Here is a 22,214-nt window from a genome sequence, read left to right on the forward strand (position 1 = left end):
TGGGCTCAAACAAGAATTAGCAATGCCATTGGGTACTCTTTCAATCATAGTCTAAGAACCGACTTTGTCCCAGATGAAGGGAAAAAGGCCACTGGTATCCCCTTGCACAAAGGTGGTGCTTCCACTGACCCTGGGAACTATAGACTTATTAGCCTGACTAGCCTTATTTGCAAGGACATTGTTGAGAATCATCATGGACCTTATCAACAAAGACACTGTTAACCTCCAAACACTTGACCCTGCTCAATTTGGATTCGTCAAAGGCAGATTATGCCTGTTAAACCTGGTGGACTTCTTCAAGACAGTCACCAAGGCCCTTGATGAGGGGAAATCTGTGCACACAGCCTACCTAGACTTAGCCAAGGCTTTTGACATTATCCCCCACTCAAGCATAATTGACAAACTCACCCAGCTAAGTATAAACCCATATATCACCAGATGGGTTGCTAATGGCTCACTGAAAGAAACCATATAGTCAAAACAGAGAGGAAGCCACCTTCAACAGCAGACCTGCAAGCAGTGGTGTTTCACAGGAATCAGTCCTGGGACCTCTACTGTTTGGAATCTATTTCTCCGGAGTGCAAGCTAAAACTAAAGGTCTGTGGCTGACAAATTTTGCTGATGACTGCAAACTGGGAGTGGTCATAGAATCTCCAATGATGTCAACATCCTACAAGAGGGTCTTACACAAACAAATGACTGGTGCCAAAGTCATGGCCTTAAACTCAATGCAAAAAAAAAATGTATTATCATCCCTTTCAGTAAGAGTGCTGTTCCTGTTAATTACCACATCAATAACAATACCCTAAGAATGCACTCAGTTGTGAGAGACCTGGGCACACAGGTTGACAGCAACCTTTCTTTTGATCACCATGTCTCCACAGTGGCAAGAATGGTATTCTATATTGCTCATCTCATAAGTAAGGGCATTACCTCGAGAAAAAAATAATTTATAGCCTCCTTGTATTCTTCCCTCATTAGACAAGTATGAGTACAATGCCCCTTTTGGTAGGTACTGTACCTTTCAAAGCACCTGCAACAATTGGAGAGACCACAAAGGTTCCTCACAAGGAAAATTCAAGGCCTTCAGCATCTGTCCTATGAGGACCATCGGATATCATTGTCACTTTATTATTTTTCATACAGACTGCTCAGAGGTGATCTCTGTCTTACATATAAGGCAGTCTTTGACCCTGCTTTATTGGAAATGCTGCATATCTGTAAGTCAAAGGGTACATGGGTTACTCACTCAAATGACCTTAACCCGGTATGTGACATTAATAGAACCTGCTGGAGGGACAGATTTGTCTCCCAGAGGTTACCACACCTTTGGGACAGACTCCCACTTCATGTCAAGCAGAGCACCTCATTGGCCCTCTTCAAACACAATCTGGATGATTGGCTGGGTAACTGTAAGTTCACCCCAGGGGTTCCACCTATGTCCCTCTTGGACAAGGATGATAGGGGCTCATTGTGGAAATAAGGGTAAAACTTGGCTAGGCTTGTAAAGGCCCTAGGGTCATTAGCCTAGTATCCTCCTATGATTTGTTGCCAAAATTAATAGATATTGATCGATGTGGTTTTGTGGAGGGGAAGCAAACATTTGACAACATTAACTGAACAGTAATGATCCAGATCCAGAGGGAACTGATTCAGCAGAGGAAGGACACCCTCCACAGCTTAAAAAGGTAAATTAGATACCTGGTAAAGTCCTCTAAAGCCAAGCTAAACTTGCATCCCTAGCTAAGTATAATCAGAAGGCATTCTTTAACTATGTTAGAAATCTAAAAAGGAAGGCCCAGCTTTGTGTCGAAGTAGTAGTGGACGGTACCACTAATACTGACCCTGAGGACATTGCCAACCTGCTAGCAGACAGATTTGGCAGAAACTTCACCTTCCTGACCCCACCAGACATATCTCAAATCATACCTGTTACAAGTCATCCACCTAGTATCTCCAAAGAGCAGGTCATAACCACACTCTTCATAACCATAAACACAGCCTCTATGGGACTGGATAACATCCCAGATTGCCTACTAAATAATTTAAAACAGGACCTAGAGGAACCACTTGGCAGTCTCTTCAACCAAAGTCTAAGTACTGGCCTTGTCCCAGCAGAGTGGAAAACAGCAACAATAATTCCCTTGCACAAAGGGGGTCCATCAACCAATCCTGGGGAGCTATAGACCCATAAGCCTAACCAGCTTTATCTGTAAGGCCATGGAGAGAATCATCATGGACCTTAGCAACAAAGACATAGATGACCTTCAAACTCTTGACCCAACCTAATTTGGCTTCATTAAGGGTATATCATGCTCATTAAACCTGGTTGACTACTTTGAGACTGTCACCAAAGCCCTGGGTGAAGGCAAAACAGTACATACAGCCTATCTTGACTTAGCCAAGGCTTTTGACACAATTCCCTACTCAGGCATCATTGAGAAACTCACATAGCTGGGAATTAACCCATATGTCACTAGATGGGTAATCAACTGGCGCAGTTGACTTTGGGGATTCCACCTCTACCAGCAGACCGGTTACCAGTGTTGTACCACAAGGATCTGTGCTACACTCCGTACTGCCTGGAATCTATTTCTTGGAAGCCCAGGTAAAAACATATGGCATGTGGCTTACCAAACTCACCAATGACTGCAAACTGGGTGCAATCATTGAGTCCCCCAATGATGTTGACATACTACAAAAAAGGCTTACACAGACAAATGATTAGTGCAAAAGCCACAGGATTAAACTAAATGTAAAAATGTGTCATCATCCCTTTTGGCAAAGGGGAAGTACCTGCAAATTACAATATTAACAGTACCCACTTAGCTCAAACCCTATGGTCAGAGATTTGGGAACACAGATTGATAGCAACCTTAACTTTGATCACTATGTATCCACAGTGGTAAGGAAGGCCTTCTACATTACACATCTCATAAGTAAGTGCATCACATTCAGAGATAAGGATGTTAAAACTCCCCTGTACTCATCCCGTAGCAGGCCATTAATAGAGTACAACCATCCCTTCTGTATGTACCTCACCAGACACCTGCAGCAGCTGGAGAGACATCAGAGGTTTCTCACCAAGAAAATTCAGGGCCTTTAACACATGACCTACATGGACAGACTGAAGGCCCTTTCACTGTACTCTGCATCTTATAGGCTGCTGTGAGACAACTTATATCTGGCCTACAGAGCAGTCTCAGACCCAGCCTTAATGGAAATGCTGCTCATCAACAAGTCAGATGGGATTGTAACCCAGCCTGCAACATTAACAGGACATGCTGGATAGACATATATGTCTCCCAGAGATTGCCACTCCTCTGGAACAAACTCCCAATTCATGTAAAACAAAGCTCCTAAATGACCCTATTTAAGTGCAACTTAGACAACTGGATGGGAGACCATAAATTTAACCCAGGGGTGTCACCTATGTCCCTCTTGGATAAGGGCAGTTGGTGATGATCATAGAGTCACCCTGCAAATTGAGACCATAAAACTTGGTCAGAAAGGGAATAAAGGTATAACATCACTAGGTTTATAAAGGCCCTAGGGCCAATACCCTAGTAACTTCCTATGAACCTAAGTCTAGCCCAACTGTTGTACCTTGGGGAATAATATGTAAATTCTCTCTGAGTTACTGCTACTGAATTCACATCTTTTATACAAAATATTTTCAAATTTTTTTTGAGAAATCTACCCTCTTTTGTTATATTTACCTTTTAGCCTCCCTGATACAGTCTCACTGTTGTAAATCAAATTCCAGTTACCACCTACAAGTAATATTGTCAGCTGAAAGCTGATGATTTCTCCCATTTTTTAAGCTCCAAACTAGCAGCTCTAGGTGGAATATAAATACATGCAATTGTAATCTTCATCACGTGCCAGTAGCTCCTTACTACTACAAATCTGCCATTATTAGCTTTTCCCCTCACTACTGGAGTTCCTTTGCCAATTAATGTAAGTACTCCTCTTTTCATTTGTCCCTAATATTCTGAAGAATAACCATCCTGAAATTCTTTCTTCATCAAATTCACATACTCAGTTATTTCCAAATGTGTCTCTTGTAACATTGCTATTTGAACTCTGCATTTCTTAATATAGTTAAGTATTTTTGTCTATATCTGTGCAACCATTTACATTCTAAGATCATATGAAAAGTGTTGCCATTATGATAAGAGGTCATTATTCCTACATACTATATATGGCAGCTTTTTTAAATGCCTAATTCCAACTTTTGTGATACATGCACCCATTAATGTTTGGCATGTTAATGCTTAATACACTTTTTTATTATCATCAACACTGGAACCTATGTCACATTTTGCAAAAAAACAAAACAAAAAAAAAAAAACTCAAACAAACAGAAAAAAATAAATACTAAACACCCCATAGCCTATTAACGTAATATAAACACACATAACTATGTACATCTTCAAATAATGATGCTTAGCCCTCCTAAGAGGAAAACTTGTGCCAAACAGACAGCTGCTAATACAGTCCTTAGTTAAACTGAAAGTGAGGTTATCAATGCTAGGACACATGTTATTGCCTGTGCTTCTACTTACACTTAATGGTGTATGTTCTTTTTATTTTAAACCCTCCCCAAATGTGAAAACTGCTTACATACTTTCATAAATCATTAACCTTTTGCCTTGAAGAAGCCAGTGCTTTATCTTTTATTGCCCAATTATCAGCATGCCTCCATGGAAATTTAAGAGAAAAAAGAAAAATGTAGTCCAACGTCGCAGTCTGAAAGAGAAGCTGAAACATTTATTTTTAAAGAAAACTTTCATTATATTCATTTTAATTATATTTATTTGTTTCCAGTAAAAAAAATGTTATTAGATTAAACCAAGGGCCTTAATCCAGTCACCTATGCAAAAGTAAGAGAAAGCTTATCAGCTCTACATGTATTATTTGTGTATTTTATACCCCATCTCCCAGCTCAATAACCAAAGATTACAGACTAACTTAAACATGGTTTTGACTAGTTTTTTCCTCTTTTTTGCACTGTAATGCTTACAATTTTAATACTAAAAAGAGGAAAGAAAAAGAAGAAGAAGAAACAAAGGCATTTGTTTACTTTAATAACTTTATCACATACAAAAACTAAAAATTCTTTACTACAAATATGCAATTTATACTGTAAAAAGTTTCATATAAATACTGTCAAGAAAATAAATAGTTTTACTTACAGTTACCTTTTCCCTTCCCCCCCCCCCTTGGGGTCTGTCCAAACATTAATGATGTGAAGTGAGGCAAATGCCTTTCAGTTGCTCACAAGTTTAATCAAGTGTGATCCAGTACCTACATCTTTTATTAAGTCCCTACTGAAAAAACTGAATCCCATCACCCTCTCAGCAGACCTACTACCTGCTGAATATCTCCAACAAGCTGCTAAGGAAATAGCATACCCCATTTCAATTTTAATCAATAGAACAATTATCAAAGCCTATATCCCCTCCATCTGGAAAATCTCCCATATTATTCCTCTACACAAAGGGGGAAATTCCACTGAACTTTCAAATTACAGGCCTATAGCCATTCTATCTCCTTTGGCTGAAATAATGGAAACATGTATTCATAAGCAATTTCTTGCCTATCTGAATCAAAACTCTCTCCTAGCCCCCTCCCAGCACAGATTTAGACCCTGCCATAGTACAACCTCAGCCCTTCTCTCCTTCTCTCATACAATAAATCAAAACCGTAATAATAACACGCTCTCCTCTGCCCTCTTCCTAGACCTATCCAAGGCATTCAATATGGTAAACCACCAGCTACTCTTAAACACACTAAAATCACTCCCCATAGATAACCTAGCAATAAACTGGTTTCACTCTTACCTTAGTGACAGACAACAAGCTGTACTATGGAAACAGAATCTATCATCCCTTTTACCAGTCATCCTTCGAGTCCCTCAAGGATCTATACTAGGTCCCCTCCTATTCTCCTTATTCATGAATGACCTACATAAAGTCATCCCAAGTGCAACTTGTATTCAGTACACAGATGACTCCACCTTAATCTGCTCTGCCACTTCTCCCTCAGATCTACAAGCTTTATCACAAATCACTTTCAACCAAGTAGAGAACTGGCTCACAGGGTGCAGACTACTATTAAACCCAAATCAAACTAAACTATTGCTCTTCATCCCCACTCGCAAGATCTCCTCACCATCTCTCACAATAACATCCAACAGTGGTAACATAATTTTCCCAGAACCTAGCACTAAACTACTGGGAGTAATCACTGACAATAACCTTAAGTTCAATGCTCACATACACAAAACTATTAAAACAGTCAACAAAGAAATAGGCTCTTTATACAGGATTAAGCAATTCCTAACCCCATCTACTAGAGCTGTTATTGCCCGTACACATCTGCTATCAACCCTTCTTTATGCCTCAACCATCTTTGCTAACCTATCCAAATCAAACTTCAATAAACTGAATAGCTGCTACAATAATATTGCCAGATTTGCCACAGAGTCAGCTTTTAGAACCCATCACTGTGTTAACCTTTAATCATTAGACTGGCTAGAATTACCCAACCAACTGCAATATAACCAACTAATAGTTGTTCACAAAATTCTCTACCACCCAGATAGTACACCTGTAATGATAAATATTATCACCCCCTACTGTAACCTAAAGACTCTTCGCTCTTCCAACAAAGTGCTAGTGCAGACTGAAAAAAACAACAATTCAGCTGGTGTATCACTATTTTCTAACTCTGTCGGAAAAAAACTAGAACCTTCTTCCTGCAGAACTTACCAATGACCCCTCCTTATCCCAATTTAAAAAATCTCTTAAGAAGTACCTGAAAATACATTGGCTTTGTCCCTGTACAAACCCTGACTAACCCCCACACAAACAGAATCTGTAAATGTGAACCTCATCACAAGATTATATATATGATCCACTAACTGCTTACAATTTTGTAAATCTCTCTCCTACGGAAAGATTTAAAATTAAGATGATACCATGTATGTTATCACCTTTTGTTACATTTTCATTCCTAAAAAAAAAAAATAAAATCACTATTTTCTTTTTTAGATACTAACTAGCAACCTATCCTGTGTGTATGCGACTTGAAATTGTACCTGTCTATATATATTGTTAAATGTGTATGTGACTTGAAATTGTACCTGTCTATATATATTGTTAAAAATTTCAATTTGTGTGATAATTCACTGTAATAATTTTCACTGTAATTACACTAGTAATTAGTAATGTAGTAAAGTACACTTGGAGCTTTTCTCCCCAGGCCTCTGCTAAAAATGGACCTTTATCCAGTCGGACTTTCCCAGTTAACAAATGTAAAATAAATAAATAAAATAAAATAAAGTCAACTAAAGTCCACTCCTTCCACTTATTCTTATACAGCTGTATTTCACAAATGTGCCTGATGCTTTGCAATCTCACATTTATTCATTAATTTCCATGCTGCTGGTCTTCTTCCTGTTCATTTCCATCTCCCAACTTCAGATTCTAGGTAAAAGGCAAGAACAAACACTAGAAAATCACCAGCAAAACGAGTAAAGGACACCAGGTTCCAAATGAAGAAGCCAAAAACAACGTAAACGTATTTAATAAATTTCCGTTTTCGCTTCCACAGGAGTAGAAGCTTCATCAGACAAAAAACAGCGCCAAATGGCTCAATTTAAAAACCATCATGTGATGTCATTTCCTTGGCTACAAGACAAAAGTCATAGCAACCAGTTTCATATTAAAACATTTTAAAATTCAATTTAAATTCAAGTTCTAACTAACAACACTATATAAGTGTATCTATACTTTAAAGCATTAAAAAATTTTTATAAATGACTTTTTTTATATATAACTTTTTTTATATATATATATATAAATGACTTTTTCACACATACAAAACGCCAACCCTACACAGGTAAAAAACCTAAACAAGTACTATAATTCAACACAAGTTCAAAGAAACTCAAGGTTAACTTTGACCCTAAAATCATAAGTACTAAGCCTACCGCAAATAACTTTTGTATTTTAAAAAAGCCGAAATATTACAAGCTTCATTTAAACCTGGTGTAGAAAAAGCATCTAAAAGTAGTTGCCATTCTAATTCTCTGATTTCAAGGAAATCCACCGTCTTTGTCTAGACGGACTGGCTCATTCACCTGTGGGTCCTGTAATTTGTGTGGCCTTTTAAAGGTGGGTGGTTCCTTTTCCATAAGAGGCAAAAAGTACTTTGTCAAGCATAAAATTAATTGCTTGACAAAATCGGTGATTTATGTGGCCTTCTGTCATTGCTGTCACGCATTTTATGTTGGTAAAACGGACCGTAGATTATGGGACCGTGTTTACCAGCATAAATACGCGATTAAAAATAATAAGATCGACAACGCTCTTGCTAAACACATCGCAAACAACGTTGGTCACAACTTTCACTTCATGGGTATTGACACTGTTAATGTAGGACTTAGAGGGGGACCTCAACCTCTCCTCCTTGAAATCAGAGAATTAGAATGGCAACTACTTTTAGATGCTTTTTCTACACCAGGTTTAAATGAAGCTTGTAATATTTCGGCTTTTTTAAAATACAAAAGTTATTTGCGGTAGGCTTAGTACTTATGATTTTAGGGTCAAAGTTAACCTTGAGTTTCTTTGAACTTGTGTTGAATTATAGTACTTGTTTAGGTTTTTTACCTGTGTAGGGTTGGCGTTTTGTATGTGTGAAAAAGTCATTTATATATATATATAAAAAAAGTTATATATAAAAAAAGTCATTTATAAAAATTTTTTAATGCTTTAAAGTATAGATACACTTATATAGTGTTGTTAGTTAGAACTTGAATTTAAATTGAATTTTAAAATGTTTTAATATGAAACTGGTTGCTATGACTTTTGTCTTGTAGCCAAGGAAATGACATCACATGATGGTTTTTAAATTGAGCCATTTGGCGCTGTTTTTTGTCTGATGAAGCTTCTACTCCTGTGGAAGCAAAAACGGAAATTTATTAAATACGTTTACGTTGTTTTTGGCTTCTTCATTTGGAACCTGGTGTCCTTTACTCGTTTTGCTGGTGAACTTCAGATTCTGGTTCAATTCCATAGTTCTCCCAATTCTTTTGGTCAACTGCTGTACTTTTCTCTGTCTGTCAAGCATTTTCCTTCGTATCCTGGAAAATGTTTCACTGACAAAGTCTCATGTGTGATTTATTATCAGCAGATTGAGAAGCAGATCCCCCTTCTGCTTGATGGCTCATTCTTTGTTGGACAAAGTTTTGTTTTTCCTTCTTAGCATGTTCTGCATCAGAAAATGACTTTGATCCTCCAGGAAAAATAATCTGAAAACAGCTGGATACAGCAACTTGAATCTCATATCTGCCTCTCAGCATTCCCCGATTACTGGAATATTTTTTCTTCTTCTGCCTGGTGTGCAGTGAATAATCATTTTCCACAAACACTCTACTTTCTCCAACTTTTAATGCTTTGTCTTATTGCAACAGTTTTGTCAGGATCAACTCTTTCTGCTGGTAGGTTTGCATTTTTACTAATACAAGTCTTGGCTGATTTCTCATTGCCATATTTGAAGCATACACATAGTGGACTCTTTCAATTAACAATTCCTGCTGTGGAATACCAGACCAGTTGCTTATTTGTGCCTTCATATAATGAATACAGCCTGTTCCATCTAACTTCTCTGGTTCAGAAGAAAATCTCAGACTTTTCCTATGGGCTCTGTCCTCTAATTCTACCATTTTTTTGAAACATTTCTTCTTGAGCAGTGTCATACTCAGGCAGCCTTTTCTTCATTTTAACCTCTAATTTTTGCAATTTTATCAATTCATCTGAATAGCTTTTTAAAGCTTCTTCCATTTTTCTAGCCTTTTGTTATTTGACTTGATATACTCCTTCAGTGTTTGATTTATTTTAATCAGCTCTGAGAATATTTGACTTACTTTTTCCTCTGGATTACTGGAAGCCATGTCTTACACCAAAGCTGAAGCTTGAACTGCTTTTGCTGAGCAGCTGCAGGATTCTTTCTTTCAGGATCTCTTGGTTTCTTCTTTGCAGACATCCAGGCAGTGTATTTACTAGACAGTAACTTAATTTTACTCACGTTGGCAATATCCTTGGCTGCAGTTTCTCAGTTTTTGTTTTCATATTGGGAGAGTTGAAGTCAAGCTGTTGATCAGTGCACAGCCATCTTGGAAGTCCTCCTTTTTAATTTCTTCTTAAGAATGACATAAAATTGCCTTGGGTATCTTACAGTGTTTTACAGTGTTCCTACTGAAAGCTCTTCTACATCAAGAAGTTAACATTTCACAAATCATTTCATTATATAAATACACATTCTTAAATTGTGAGTTAGACTGAAATGTATTGAATTGATATTCATATTTATTTATTTCTTCCATGAATGTTTTCTACACATCTATAAACTTGTCCTAATTCATAATTGATATCCACTAAATGATTCAATCTACTCAAAACAATCATCCAACTCTCAAATTTTAGATTAAAAACTCTGAGTGAAGTATGCACTAATTCTAATCCAATGTCTTGAAATGTATGCTTTAAAAGAGTCCAATTTGAATCTATATAAAACATGATTTTTTGTTCATATTGCAATACTGTTTTATTAGCCCACTAATAACCTTGTTAAAGTCAGCATTTGCAAACAAACCTGTACACATTTTTCTGTCATTTATAGGGGTACTATATGGTAACTTACTTAACCAATACAAACAAAAAACGTTATGCTCTATTAAGGAACATATTATATTATTTTGATATTGGATCATGTCATCCTATCTTGTGAAGCAAGAAAAAACTCAGTTCTAGAGTATAATTTGAACACTTGCATAATATGAGTAAATTCTTTCTCATTAGGGTTTTTAACCCTCCAATAATCAGTTAAAGCCTCCTGTCTTAAAAAAAATGTTAACCAATTTACATGCAATATTAATTATGAATGTTTTGTGAGCAGAGTGGTTTGTTGAAGTTCAGGGTTAAGAATAACATTTCAATCACTTCCAGTAATGATAGTGACATTATTAAGATTTTGTCAGATGTCAGAAATACAATTGGACGGTGCAGTGGTGCAGCGGTAGCATTGTCACCTCACAGTAAGAGGTTCTCCGGTTCGATTCTCAACTGGAGTGCCTTCTGGGAGGAGTCTGCATGCCCACCCTGCATTCATGTGGGTTTCCTCCGGGTGCTCTGGTTTCCTCCCATGTTACAAAGACATGTGTCTGGAGCATTTCTCCCCAGGCCTCTGCTGAAAATTGGCTTCATTCCAAGTCGGACTTTCCCGGTTAACAAATATTAAATAAATAAATAAATAAATCTAAAAATGATAGTTATAACTTAAAAGGACCATAGACTTGACATCAATGCTATGGGTTTTATATTAAATATTTTAGAAACAGCAACATGTTCTTTGAAGCCCATACAGTATCCTAAAACTTCTCCACTATACACATTTTTATTTGATATTGCTGCACCTGCTGATCTTGCCAAACCATAAATGTTATTTTTTTCAGTTACTGTGTATTTTGTGCCTAGATACAAACAATGATTATCAATTATGTGAGCCTCCTTTGGATTAGTCATACTGGTTTAAAGGTGGTGAATCTGATAATAACAGATACTTATCATCTTTTCTGGCTGAAGTACTCTGATGAAAAATAACAAATGGTCGGTGAGTATGAGAAACTTAACAGTAGAAAATACCCTGCTTATGCAGGATGCAAAGTACCAAGTGGTGTAAGGAAATGCAGACCTCTCTTAGCAATGATAACTATACATATGTGTGTATCATGCAAAAATGAGGGCTTTGTGGAACACTAGTGCAACATAAGCACTGCTCTTCACAGCAGCAAACTGAGGACAAAGGTCTCAAAAGAAGACTCAAAATGTGGGCAAGCTCAAAGGCTGTAATTCACTGTTACAATAACCCTTTTCTGCAAAAGAGAGAAAATGTAGTCTTACAAAAAAAATACATATATGCGCACATACACACACACACACACACACACACACACACACACATACACACAGACCAGATTCCTAATGATAATGAAGAGATTGGTAAAAAAATTCAAGAACTGAACTGACGGCAACACTGTGTAGTGCTTAACCACATAGACTTCAGAATACAGGCATATAAACTTAGCAGTTTCACGCATAAAGCAGCCCATCCCATTAAACACTCTTGTTTATGGTGCTCACAGCAACTTCCAGGTAACTTAAGTTGTGTGTTATTTATCTGCCTATGGTATTCACACCAGATTCTTCACAGCAAGCTTCCATCCCCAACCACTTCCTGACCTTGCTCTTCACAAAAATTAAAACTTACTCTGAGTGGATGCCCCTTCCATTCTGTAAACTTCTTGCATTAACTCAATAATCCAGTTGTCTCCAACAACCACCTCATAAGGACCCCTTCCTCACACTGCGCATAACAAGATACTCTATAGTATCCCTCTGCTGCACAGAAGTAACAACCAAACTTAGTTTTGTTTATCTGGGTTTATCACTTCTGCTTTGGCAGTAGGTTCCATCCTGAATCCACCTGAATCATGTGCCTTGGGAATTCCTACCTACAGCTTTAAGCTTTAATCTTTTCACTTCTAAGAATATATAAAAAAAAAATATATATATATATATATATAAACGAGAGAGAGATATGCATGTACATATTATGTGGAGGTGTCAATACTGAAATAAATGAGACCACAGCTAACTGAAACTTTTCAGTATGTTCTCCTAAAAATTATAATAAACTAATTTTTGCATGGTGTGGTAGAATTTTTCTGCTTCTTTTTACAGATCCATGCCAAGTCATCCTTTTCACACTACCACAAGAAATCTTTCATGTCATTTACAAGTGAAGCACTGTACAGCAAACAATTCAGCAATGATGAATACTTTCCCGGGTCTCACTTACTCAAACTATCTTGATGAAAAGAAAGTGGAAAACTTACTGCATTAACATATACAGAGGAAATGACAACATTTTGACAGTTTTAGCATCAAAACAGAAAAAGGTACTTCTAATGACACAGTGAATCACTAACAAGACAGAAAATTCACAAGGTAGGTGGATGATAAAAGTTACTGACCACGCCATTTACTTCCACAGTACTACTGTGCCAACCTCATAGGCATCACCAGCACTGATATTAGTTCCTTTCAATCCTACTGCCAACTTTACTGCCATGGGATCCCATTGCCTCTGATTTAAACCTCTACTTGACTGATGTGCAAAATAAGGTTTGACTACATATAATAATTTACTTTCAAATCATACTTCCAGATCTTATAGTGATAACCTGAAGTTTGTTGCAAGTTTATGGAACTAGTCTGCCTATATGTTTTACTTATACAAAAATAATACGCATACCTACACACGCTCTTACAGATAACAGGCAGGTTGTAAGAGAAGTAGACAGTCCTTTGCATAGATATAAAAAAAAAACTATATATGCAACTTAAATAACAGATACCTGTCTGTTTTCACTGGCATTTTTCATGATCTTCCTCCACATTCTCTCCATGGTCTGATACCTCTTACTCTCTACTGGAAGTTGTCTGTTGATGTCTTCAGAACTGAATATGGGCTCCAAATAAAGCCATGACCTCTGGCATGTCAGCCACTCTTCCAAGACATCCTGAAAGTGAAACAAATTTAAATGTAATTTGAAATATGCATACTATGCAAGCAAGTTCTCAGAAATTTTTTTCTTAAACTATTTTGCAAAAGCTGAGATTACTGGGCTGAGTTCAAAACTCCTACAAAAAATACACTTGGTCTGTTAAAGAGCCTGGCCATTAAGACTGACAGTGAAATTAAATCTCAAACCCATTTATTATCAATTATTATTGTGACAAAGGGAGATGCTGCCAACACAACTGTCTGGAATTTTGTAAATAATTATGTCATTTGTGGATATCAACATGATTCTTATAAGATACTTCAAACTGCTGGTACAGAAGTGTGTGTTGAAAAGGTTTTTGCAAAGTGCTTAAAATGTAACCACAGCATGCCCTACTGAAATATAACAGAAATGTACCTGCACTATTGTAGCTGTTTAGATGTATATATTTTAACAGTGAAAGTTGGACTACAGAAGGTTAACTTCAGAAAATATCTGAAATTAAATTACTTTATGACAGCAAGAGACAGGATGTCTACACTAGGGAGCGCTCTGTGCTGTCTTGAAGGAGAAAAAATTACTAGGCTTGAGATGTGGAAGTGTTTTATTGTTTTAGGACTTCCAGCAGCTGCACTGATCTGAGGAAAAGCCCTTGTTCATAGGTTCATAGGTTCATAGGTTCATACTAGGCTATCTGCCCAAGGGCATTTACAAGCCTAGCCCATCGTTTTGTGGCTTACGCCACCCCTTTAGTATTGGGAACTATACCCATTATTTTGCTGTGCCTCTGTCGAGCAGTGACACTGAGGTAATCCCTGGGGTATATCTGCGATCTCCCATCCATTGGTCAAGATTTCTCTTGAACAAGGCCAGCGAGGTGCTCTGCCTCACATGTACCGGGATTTTGTTCCACAGCATAGGGAGTCTTTGGGTGATGAATCTATCCCTCCAGCACGTCCTATTAATAGCCGTGTCGAGGTTTAAGTCTCCGGCCCTTGTGGCTCTGATGGATCTAGATTTTTTGAGGTGAAGCATATTCATCAAATCTGGGTTTGACATGGCCTTGTATGTTAGGCAAAGGTCACCTCTGAGCAAGCGGTGAGCGACTGAATAGAGCTGGAGTTCTTTCAGTCGGGCAGCATAGGACATATTTTTGAGACCCTTTATCCTTTTGGTGAGGAACTTTTGTGGCCTCTCCAGCTGCTGCAAGTGTCGGGTCAGATACATTCCGAATGGGGCATTGTACTCAATCATTGGTCTGATGAGTGATGAGTAAAGGGAGACTATGACCTCCCTTGATCTAGATGAGAATCCCTTCATGATAAGGTGGGTAATGTAGAAGGTCTTCCTAACTACTTTAGCTACATGGGTGTTGAATGACAGACTACTATCAACCTGGGTCCCCAGGTCCCTGATAACTTCTTCTGTGCTCAGTGGATTGCCACCTATTTGGTAGCTAGGGGTAACCTTGTTTTTCCCGAAGGGTATGACTATGCATTTTTTGGCATTTAACTTTAGGCCGTGGCTCTGGCACCAGTTATCCGTTTCTGTGAGACCCTTCTGAAGGATATCTGTGTCAGATGTGTTTTCTACTATGGCGCCCAGTTTGCAGTCATCTGCAAACTTTGTCAGCCATAACCCTCCTGTGTTTGCTTTTACTTCGGAAAAGTAGATGCCAAACAAGAGTGGGCCCAGGACTGAGCCCTGTGGGACACCACTTGTGACAGGCTTTGAGTCTGACATGGCGCCAGCAACTCTGACCCTGTGGGTTCTGTCACTCAGCCAGTTTGCAACCCATCTTGTGATGTATGGGTTAACATTTAAGCTGATGAGTTTTTCAATGATACCCGAGTGGGGTATTGTATCGAAGGCCTTAGCCAGATCGAGGTAGGCTGTATGGACTGCCTTTCCCTCATCAATGGCTTTGGTGACTGTTCGAAAAAGTCAACCAAGTTTAAAAGGCATGATCTGCCTTTGACAAAGCCAAACTGGGTTGGATCCAAAGTCTGCAAATTCCCTATGTCTTTATTTATGAGGTCCATTATGATCCTCTCCATGGCTTTGCAGATAAGGCTTGTCAAGCTAATGGGCCGGTAATTTCCAGGGTCGGTGGAGGCACCGCCTTTGTGAAGTGGGACCACAGTTGCAGTGCGCCACTCCCTGGGTACGTATCCAGAGGTAAGACTTTGATTAAACAGCTGTCCTAGCTGTGGGTTTAATTCCTCATTGAGTTCATGGAGCACACAGCCGGGGACACCATCAGGTCCCATGGATGCTGTGTTTTTTGCTTTGGAGAGAGTCTATGTACTTTCACAGGTGGATGCTAAATACTGTTAGCTTTCAGCAGTGGGGGTTTTACCTGGGATAGAGTCAGATGACAAGAAATGATGTAATTCTGCAAGCTATCCCAGCAGTAAAATTTGAGATACTAATTTAAGAACTCTCTGAGAGAGAGAGACAGCATTCTGTATTCTGTCTTGGACCTGACGATCCATTCACCACATCTGCCTTGCTGCTCTTAAGTGTACTAGGTAACAGTATAATTCTCTTAGATATCATCAGGAATATAGCAAAGATTAATTTAGATGTTTTTTCTTTATTTATTTGAGACTGTCCTGCAATGTTGTTTTAAATATTTCCTGTGATTTTGAACTCTGATATCAATGTAATTATATACTGAGCATTTTCTTGTTTTTTATTATTTATTATTACATATATTTAAACCTTTCATTGTGGCTGATCTATCTAGAGATATTTAAGCTCTGAGAGTACTTGCATATTTATTTGGTAACACTGTGTAGGCCACTCCTAATAGCCCTGCTCTTGGTCAAACTACCATTTGTATTGATAGTAACATTACACAGTAAGATTGGACACCCTTTGTAAAGGGCCTTAAAGTAGCTGATAAAGAGCTGGCTGGTGGCAGTAATAACTACCTTATAGTCCTGGCAGAAGGGGGCATAGCTAGTAAACCTGTGCCAGCCTTTCCCAAGTGTGTGTGTGTGTGTGTGCGTGTGTGTGTGTGTGTGTGTGTGTGTGTGTGTGTGTGTGTGTGTGTGTGTGTGTGTGTGTGTGTTTGCGTGTGTAAAACAAATCTCCAAGAGTGTGTGTGTCAGGTACTTGGGCAGGGACACAAAGCACTGGTTGGACAGAGAGGGTGCTGGAGGTCTTGGATTGGTCAATCAGCTGAGATCTCTACTCTATAGCTATGCCAGTGAGGAGTCTTATTAGGGATCTGGAGAAAGAGGGGGAAACCAGCCCTGGACTGACTGTGGTCTCTGTGTGCTCTTAAGGGAAAGTGCACTTGATGCAGAGAGCTGTAGCTGGAAATACTGTGTGTGTACGTGCCATCCTCTGAATATGCATCCCCCACTTGTGCAAGTGGTGAGGACTGAGGCTCCTTGATTACTCGTCCAGTGGTGGGGCATCGCAATTATGTGTTGATCATATGTGTTTTAATATATTATTGCATGATAACCTTAATGAAATTACTTTGGACATCAATTCTAATTCTTATTAGGTCAACTAGAAATAAAAACTTGTTTGTTAGAGATAACAAATTGAATAATCCTAATAAGAAGGAGACATTTAAAGTTTGTGCAGGCAGAAGATGGAATAACTTACACTCTGAGATAAGGGCAGATGAAAGTCTTGGTATCTTTAAAAAAAGGATAGATTATTGGTTTGGTGACAGAGTGTACTAGTCTGTTTAATGTTGGAGAATGGCTTCTCATGATCTCATCTGAGGTCCTTAGCTATATATCCAAACCAAAACACTGAAACATTGAAATGACTTTCCTATGTTAACTCCCACAATTTAGTTGGTTATTCCTCTAAAACTTTAAATGACTGGCCAATCCTCAGTTGTTGTTGTTATGTCTTTCAGCTTTTCCTGGTTAGGGGTCACCACAGCGGAACTCCAGTCCGCTAATGATTGGTAGTTGATTTTTACGTGCCGAGTTACCAGCCCTGATGCACAACCTTCAATGAAGGTACGCCCATTCACGCATGTCTCCACGCAGAAGACGCTCTAGCTAGGAATCAAACTGGACAGCGGCTTACTGTGAGGCGACAACGCTACCGCAGCACCACCACCGCGGGTACTGGCCAATCCTCAGTATGCTACCAAATTTAGCATAGTGACTTGAATGCATTTGAGTTTTAACAAATATCCATAATTAATGAATTCTTCAACTTAATTCACCAAAAATGAAAGGATAATACAAAGAAATTACTTAAAGCACAGTTGTGTAAAGTACTCACCATAATGTCAGATAATAGCCTCCAATTTTGTTCTTCCAGTAAATCTCTCTATATATGGTCATTTGACTTGATAAGATGCAAGCAGCCAACTCAAAATCTGGCTGCAGAACATGCCTTCCCTCTGCCCATTACCAGATGTTCCAGTCACTTTTTACAGATCCCTGGATGCACATTCAGACTGCTGAAGGGAAACAGTCCACTTCCCCAGAAAAGCCATTAGATTTGGAGCTGAGGTCTAAACATAATACGATGCAGCAAAATATAACCATGGCAGAAATATCCAACCCCATATCCCATGGTCCAAATCAACAATGTATCATTGGGTCATCCCTTCCCAACATAGTCAGGATGTACTTGCCGTGCAGGAAACTTGCCTGTTTAATAAACTGTAATACAGATATAAACAGATATGCAACAGGCAAACCTAAACTAAATGATGGAGCTATAATACCTGCAAAACTGCATAACAGCTTAAGCCATCCTTCTTCTTTGTGGCATGCACAAGGTTTGATATGTTGTATCAAAATTTCACTAACCATAAGACAAATGTACATAGTCCAGCTGCTAAAAAACACATCAAGAAACACAAAATCATGCTTAAAAAATTAACTAAACATAGACAAATGGAGTGAGGACCTTAATATAGAAAAAAGTTGAGCCATTAATCTAATGTTATGCTGAGCACTTCCCACAAATGTATTATAATATATTCTACTTTTTCGTCTTTCCAGTAAATCCGTCCCTATTTATAACAGTAGCAAGCTATGCACTCCAAGGTTTTTTGAAATACTGGTTAGCACTTCTTGGATGACAGCTTTAGTAAAGCCTAGTCCAGCCTTGTGCTTACAGTCTAGATTAGATTGACTGAAGAATGCATGAAAGAAAAACAATTCATGACACCTCAGATCTCTATTTTGGAGAGCCCTCAAGCAAAATTTCTGAGGTAGCTGCTTTCTGATAGAGGAATTTCTAACCAGTCCTTGGGTAGGCTTATTATTTGAGTCATAACACAATCCAAAGTTATTGGCAGGTCATTTAGAAAGAGTCCATTTCATTAGATAAACCACTAGCTTAATGAGAATGAAAGAACCGTGCAACTAGTCAAGCTTTTCTATACCTTTAAATTTTGGATATGTAACCCCAAAGCTGCCTTCTGGGGTCCATAAAAGACAATAAAATATATTCCCCTTTGATATGGGGACAAATGTAAAAGTATAGCAACTAGACTTCTTGGTTCAAAAGCAATGTCCAACATGACCTTTGGCAGAATGGAAAGATTGGTAGACAAGTTTTTCCAACATTTTGTATGACTTTGTACAATCAGTAACACATTACAGTCTACAGCACTGAAATCCTTCTCGTGTATGTAACTACATATAAAAGGGCCATCATTCAAGGTATACATTTCAGAAAAAAAAGTTTGAAATGTAGTAATGTGTCAGCTTTTGAAATACACATTTCAAATCTCATGGAGAAACAGCCACCATTGTGGACAGTCTGAGATATAAAATCCCTTAAGGATGAGTTATGTTTCAGGAATCAAATCTAGGGTATATTCCTAAGGAAGATGGTGAAATGAGGCAGAACAACAAACTTGAAGTTACCATCAGAAAAACTGTAATAAACTTAAAAATGTTCTTTCAAAGGTAACTACATGAGAAGTAAAGTAAGCTGTGCTAAAGCTCTATCAAATAACAAAAAATGTGCAGAATTTCTTAAAATAAATTGCATTGTACTTGATTTTTAATAAACTAATATGTGAAAAATGTATACAATTGTATAAATTTGCATTTGGCACTGTAAAATGTTAAAAAGGAATCTAATCATTGCTTAATAAATGTATATATGTATGTAATGGTACAAGGTTAATGTTTCTAAGAAATGATGGCCTAGATCAAAGTCTGTTGTCTTAGTTTTACTCTGGTATCCTAAATATGCTGTCTTCCACTTAGACATGCAACCGTGGATACAAGAAAGCATCTCTCCTTCTTGGGACTTATATAATAAGAGGCAGACTATTAATTCAAGTTAAAAAGTTTACAGACTTACTGTAGTTTCATTACCATAATTGTGTTTTAGAGGATACAATGAGCTCAAGTTTTGATCAACTGCCTGTAAGGAGACTAAAATTTCTTCTGATTCCGAAAGGCAGATAAAAACAGCATGGTTCATTTCATTAGTTAAATGAGTTGGACTAGTTTGTTAATAGTAAGTGTTTATTGTAAATTCCTTATGTAAGTTCTGTATTGTTTGCATATTTTTAAGGAAAATTCTTTGACTTATTTATTTTAATAAACAGATATTTTATTCAGCTTGAAGTGCTTATGGCTGATGGTTTTTCATTAGCTTAAGTGTTTATGCATTTTTACTAGTGCACCTTCAAATATGTGGTATCTGCCCTTTGAAGGGTAATGGCTCAAAGTTAAAGGCTACCATTTAAACATTTGCTTAACGGTGAACAGTAAGATGTGTTCTTGTGTTAGTCTTCACTAACTGGTGGCAACAGTGCTATAAGCTTGAGGGGAAGGATTGATGCTGAAGATGTACCATTTACCCTTCTGATTTGGATAATATTAAATGAGAAAGAATGTTCTAATGTAATTCTATTTAAGTTACAGTAAGAAATGGCAAGGATGCACTCAAAGGCAGTTGTCTCAAACTCAGGTAGATAAAATCTGGGGAGCCAATCATTATAACTATAATCTGTAGCTGTACAGTATAAAGCTCATTTTAATGTGGTATGGCTGGCCTACTGTCCAACACAGCAGGGCACATTTACCATATGTACTTTAGAACAACTATCCTTTGTATATTGCCTGCTGCTAGGGTAGGAGTCAAATCTCATATTGTTAGTGCCATCATCCATAAATATTAATGGCAGTGGTGCTAGTCCCTGTTTATCACATATTATATGAAGGCGGAGGTTGGGTCTTGTAAAGTGGACTTACATAGTCTGAAAAATATTTTTGGTAAACAAAATAAAAGTGTGTTGACCCTTGTAGCCACAAGGTAGCTATACAGCAATATATCTTCCACAACAGTTATTTTATTTTTTAGTCAGTGTAGTTAGAAAGCAAAGGCAAAAAGAGCTATGTGGAGTATGGAAAATATCAGTGTCACAGCTGACTATGGAGAGCAAATCCAAATGCATTTTGTATGCCACACATCTGGGAGGGGCATGGCTGAAGCATTGTGTGCAGATGAAATGCAGTCCACTAAAACTGGAGACAATCAGACATTGAATGTTGGCATAGAACATGCAAAAAAGCATCTCCACCAATCCCAAGATGATCTCAGAACTCAGCTGGGAATAAAGTTGTCTACAGCTGGAGATCAAATGCCAAGGGGTTTAGCATAAAGAGACAAACCGAGGTAGAGAAAATAGAAAGGCAAAGCCATCATGAGAGAGAGAGATGTTGCTTCTTCATCAGTGGCATGGAAGCAATGGAGAAAAGCTGAACACTACATGCCAAGGTCAGTACCAAATTCTTTCTGCAGTTTAAAGAAAGGAATAACTTGTATAGTTTTATCCATGCATTTAAAAGGGTGATCAACACCAACTTGAACAAGGGCAATGGGGGAGGTCTTTTACTTTTCTTCTCATGGGTAAAGCAATGCATGTACTTAGTAAAATGACTGACATGGATTGTCATGATTACGTCAAAGTTAAAAGCATTTTCGCTGAGTTTTGCAAACTTACCACTGATGTTTACAGGAAAAATTAAAAAAGCATTGCAAAAAAGGCATATGACAGGGTGATCAACCATATTACAGAAATATCTACTGACTTTAATAGATGACTGAGCAGATGTCAAACAAATGTATTTGACATGTTAGGAGACCTTATGATAAGGGAGTATGTACTCAGTAATTTGCCTGATACATGAGGATCTGTTTATCATATTAGAAGTATAACACTACTGAGTAAATATGGAAAAGGATAACCTCTATCTAATCAGCAGGGAACAAATGCATAAAAAGAATGTACCCAGAACCACACATGGGCATAAGAAAACCCTTGGGAGGCAGTTTAAACCTTCACAGCAGTCTGCAAAAGGAGAAACTGCTGCCTCTTGTTTGGCTCAAATACACAACAAGGTCTTCCAGTAATATGTTTCCAGAGTACCTAGAGGGGACATGTATTGTGTAAATGTCCACAGTGATAGGTTTGGGAACAAAATAACTCCTGATGCAGCTAATAAGAGTATCATCACAGAAATGACAGGTTTTCTTGAAAATGCTAATTGTTCCGATTATTACAAAGGCCAGTACTTTTGCCTGGCAGAGGGCAAATGAATCATCATCAAGAGTGATA

General features: G+C 38.0%; 1 protein-coding gene across 1 annotated transcript in view; it reads right to left on the reverse strand.

The window, feature by feature from the left end:
- DNAH1 (dynein axonemal heavy chain 1) overlaps positions 1-22,214 on the reverse strand; it is a 5,225,710-nt gene that overhangs the window by 3,392,034 nt on the left and 1,811,462 nt on the right. Inside the window, exon 22 of the mRNA XM_044076389.1 lies at positions 13,487-13,651. Within this exon, the coding sequence (XP_043932324.1) occupies positions 13,487-13,651 (165 nt within the window). The remainder of the gene's footprint in view (positions 1-13,486; positions 13,652-22,214) is intronic.

The sequence above is a fragment of the Protopterus annectens genome, chromosome 7.part0 (assembly GCF_019279795.1).
Source record: "Protopterus annectens isolate FY-2018-M chromosome 7.part0, PAN1.0, whole genome shotgun sequence".
NCBI classification, from domain to species: Eukaryota; Metazoa; Chordata; order Ceratodontiformes; family Protopteridae; genus Protopterus; species Protopterus annectens.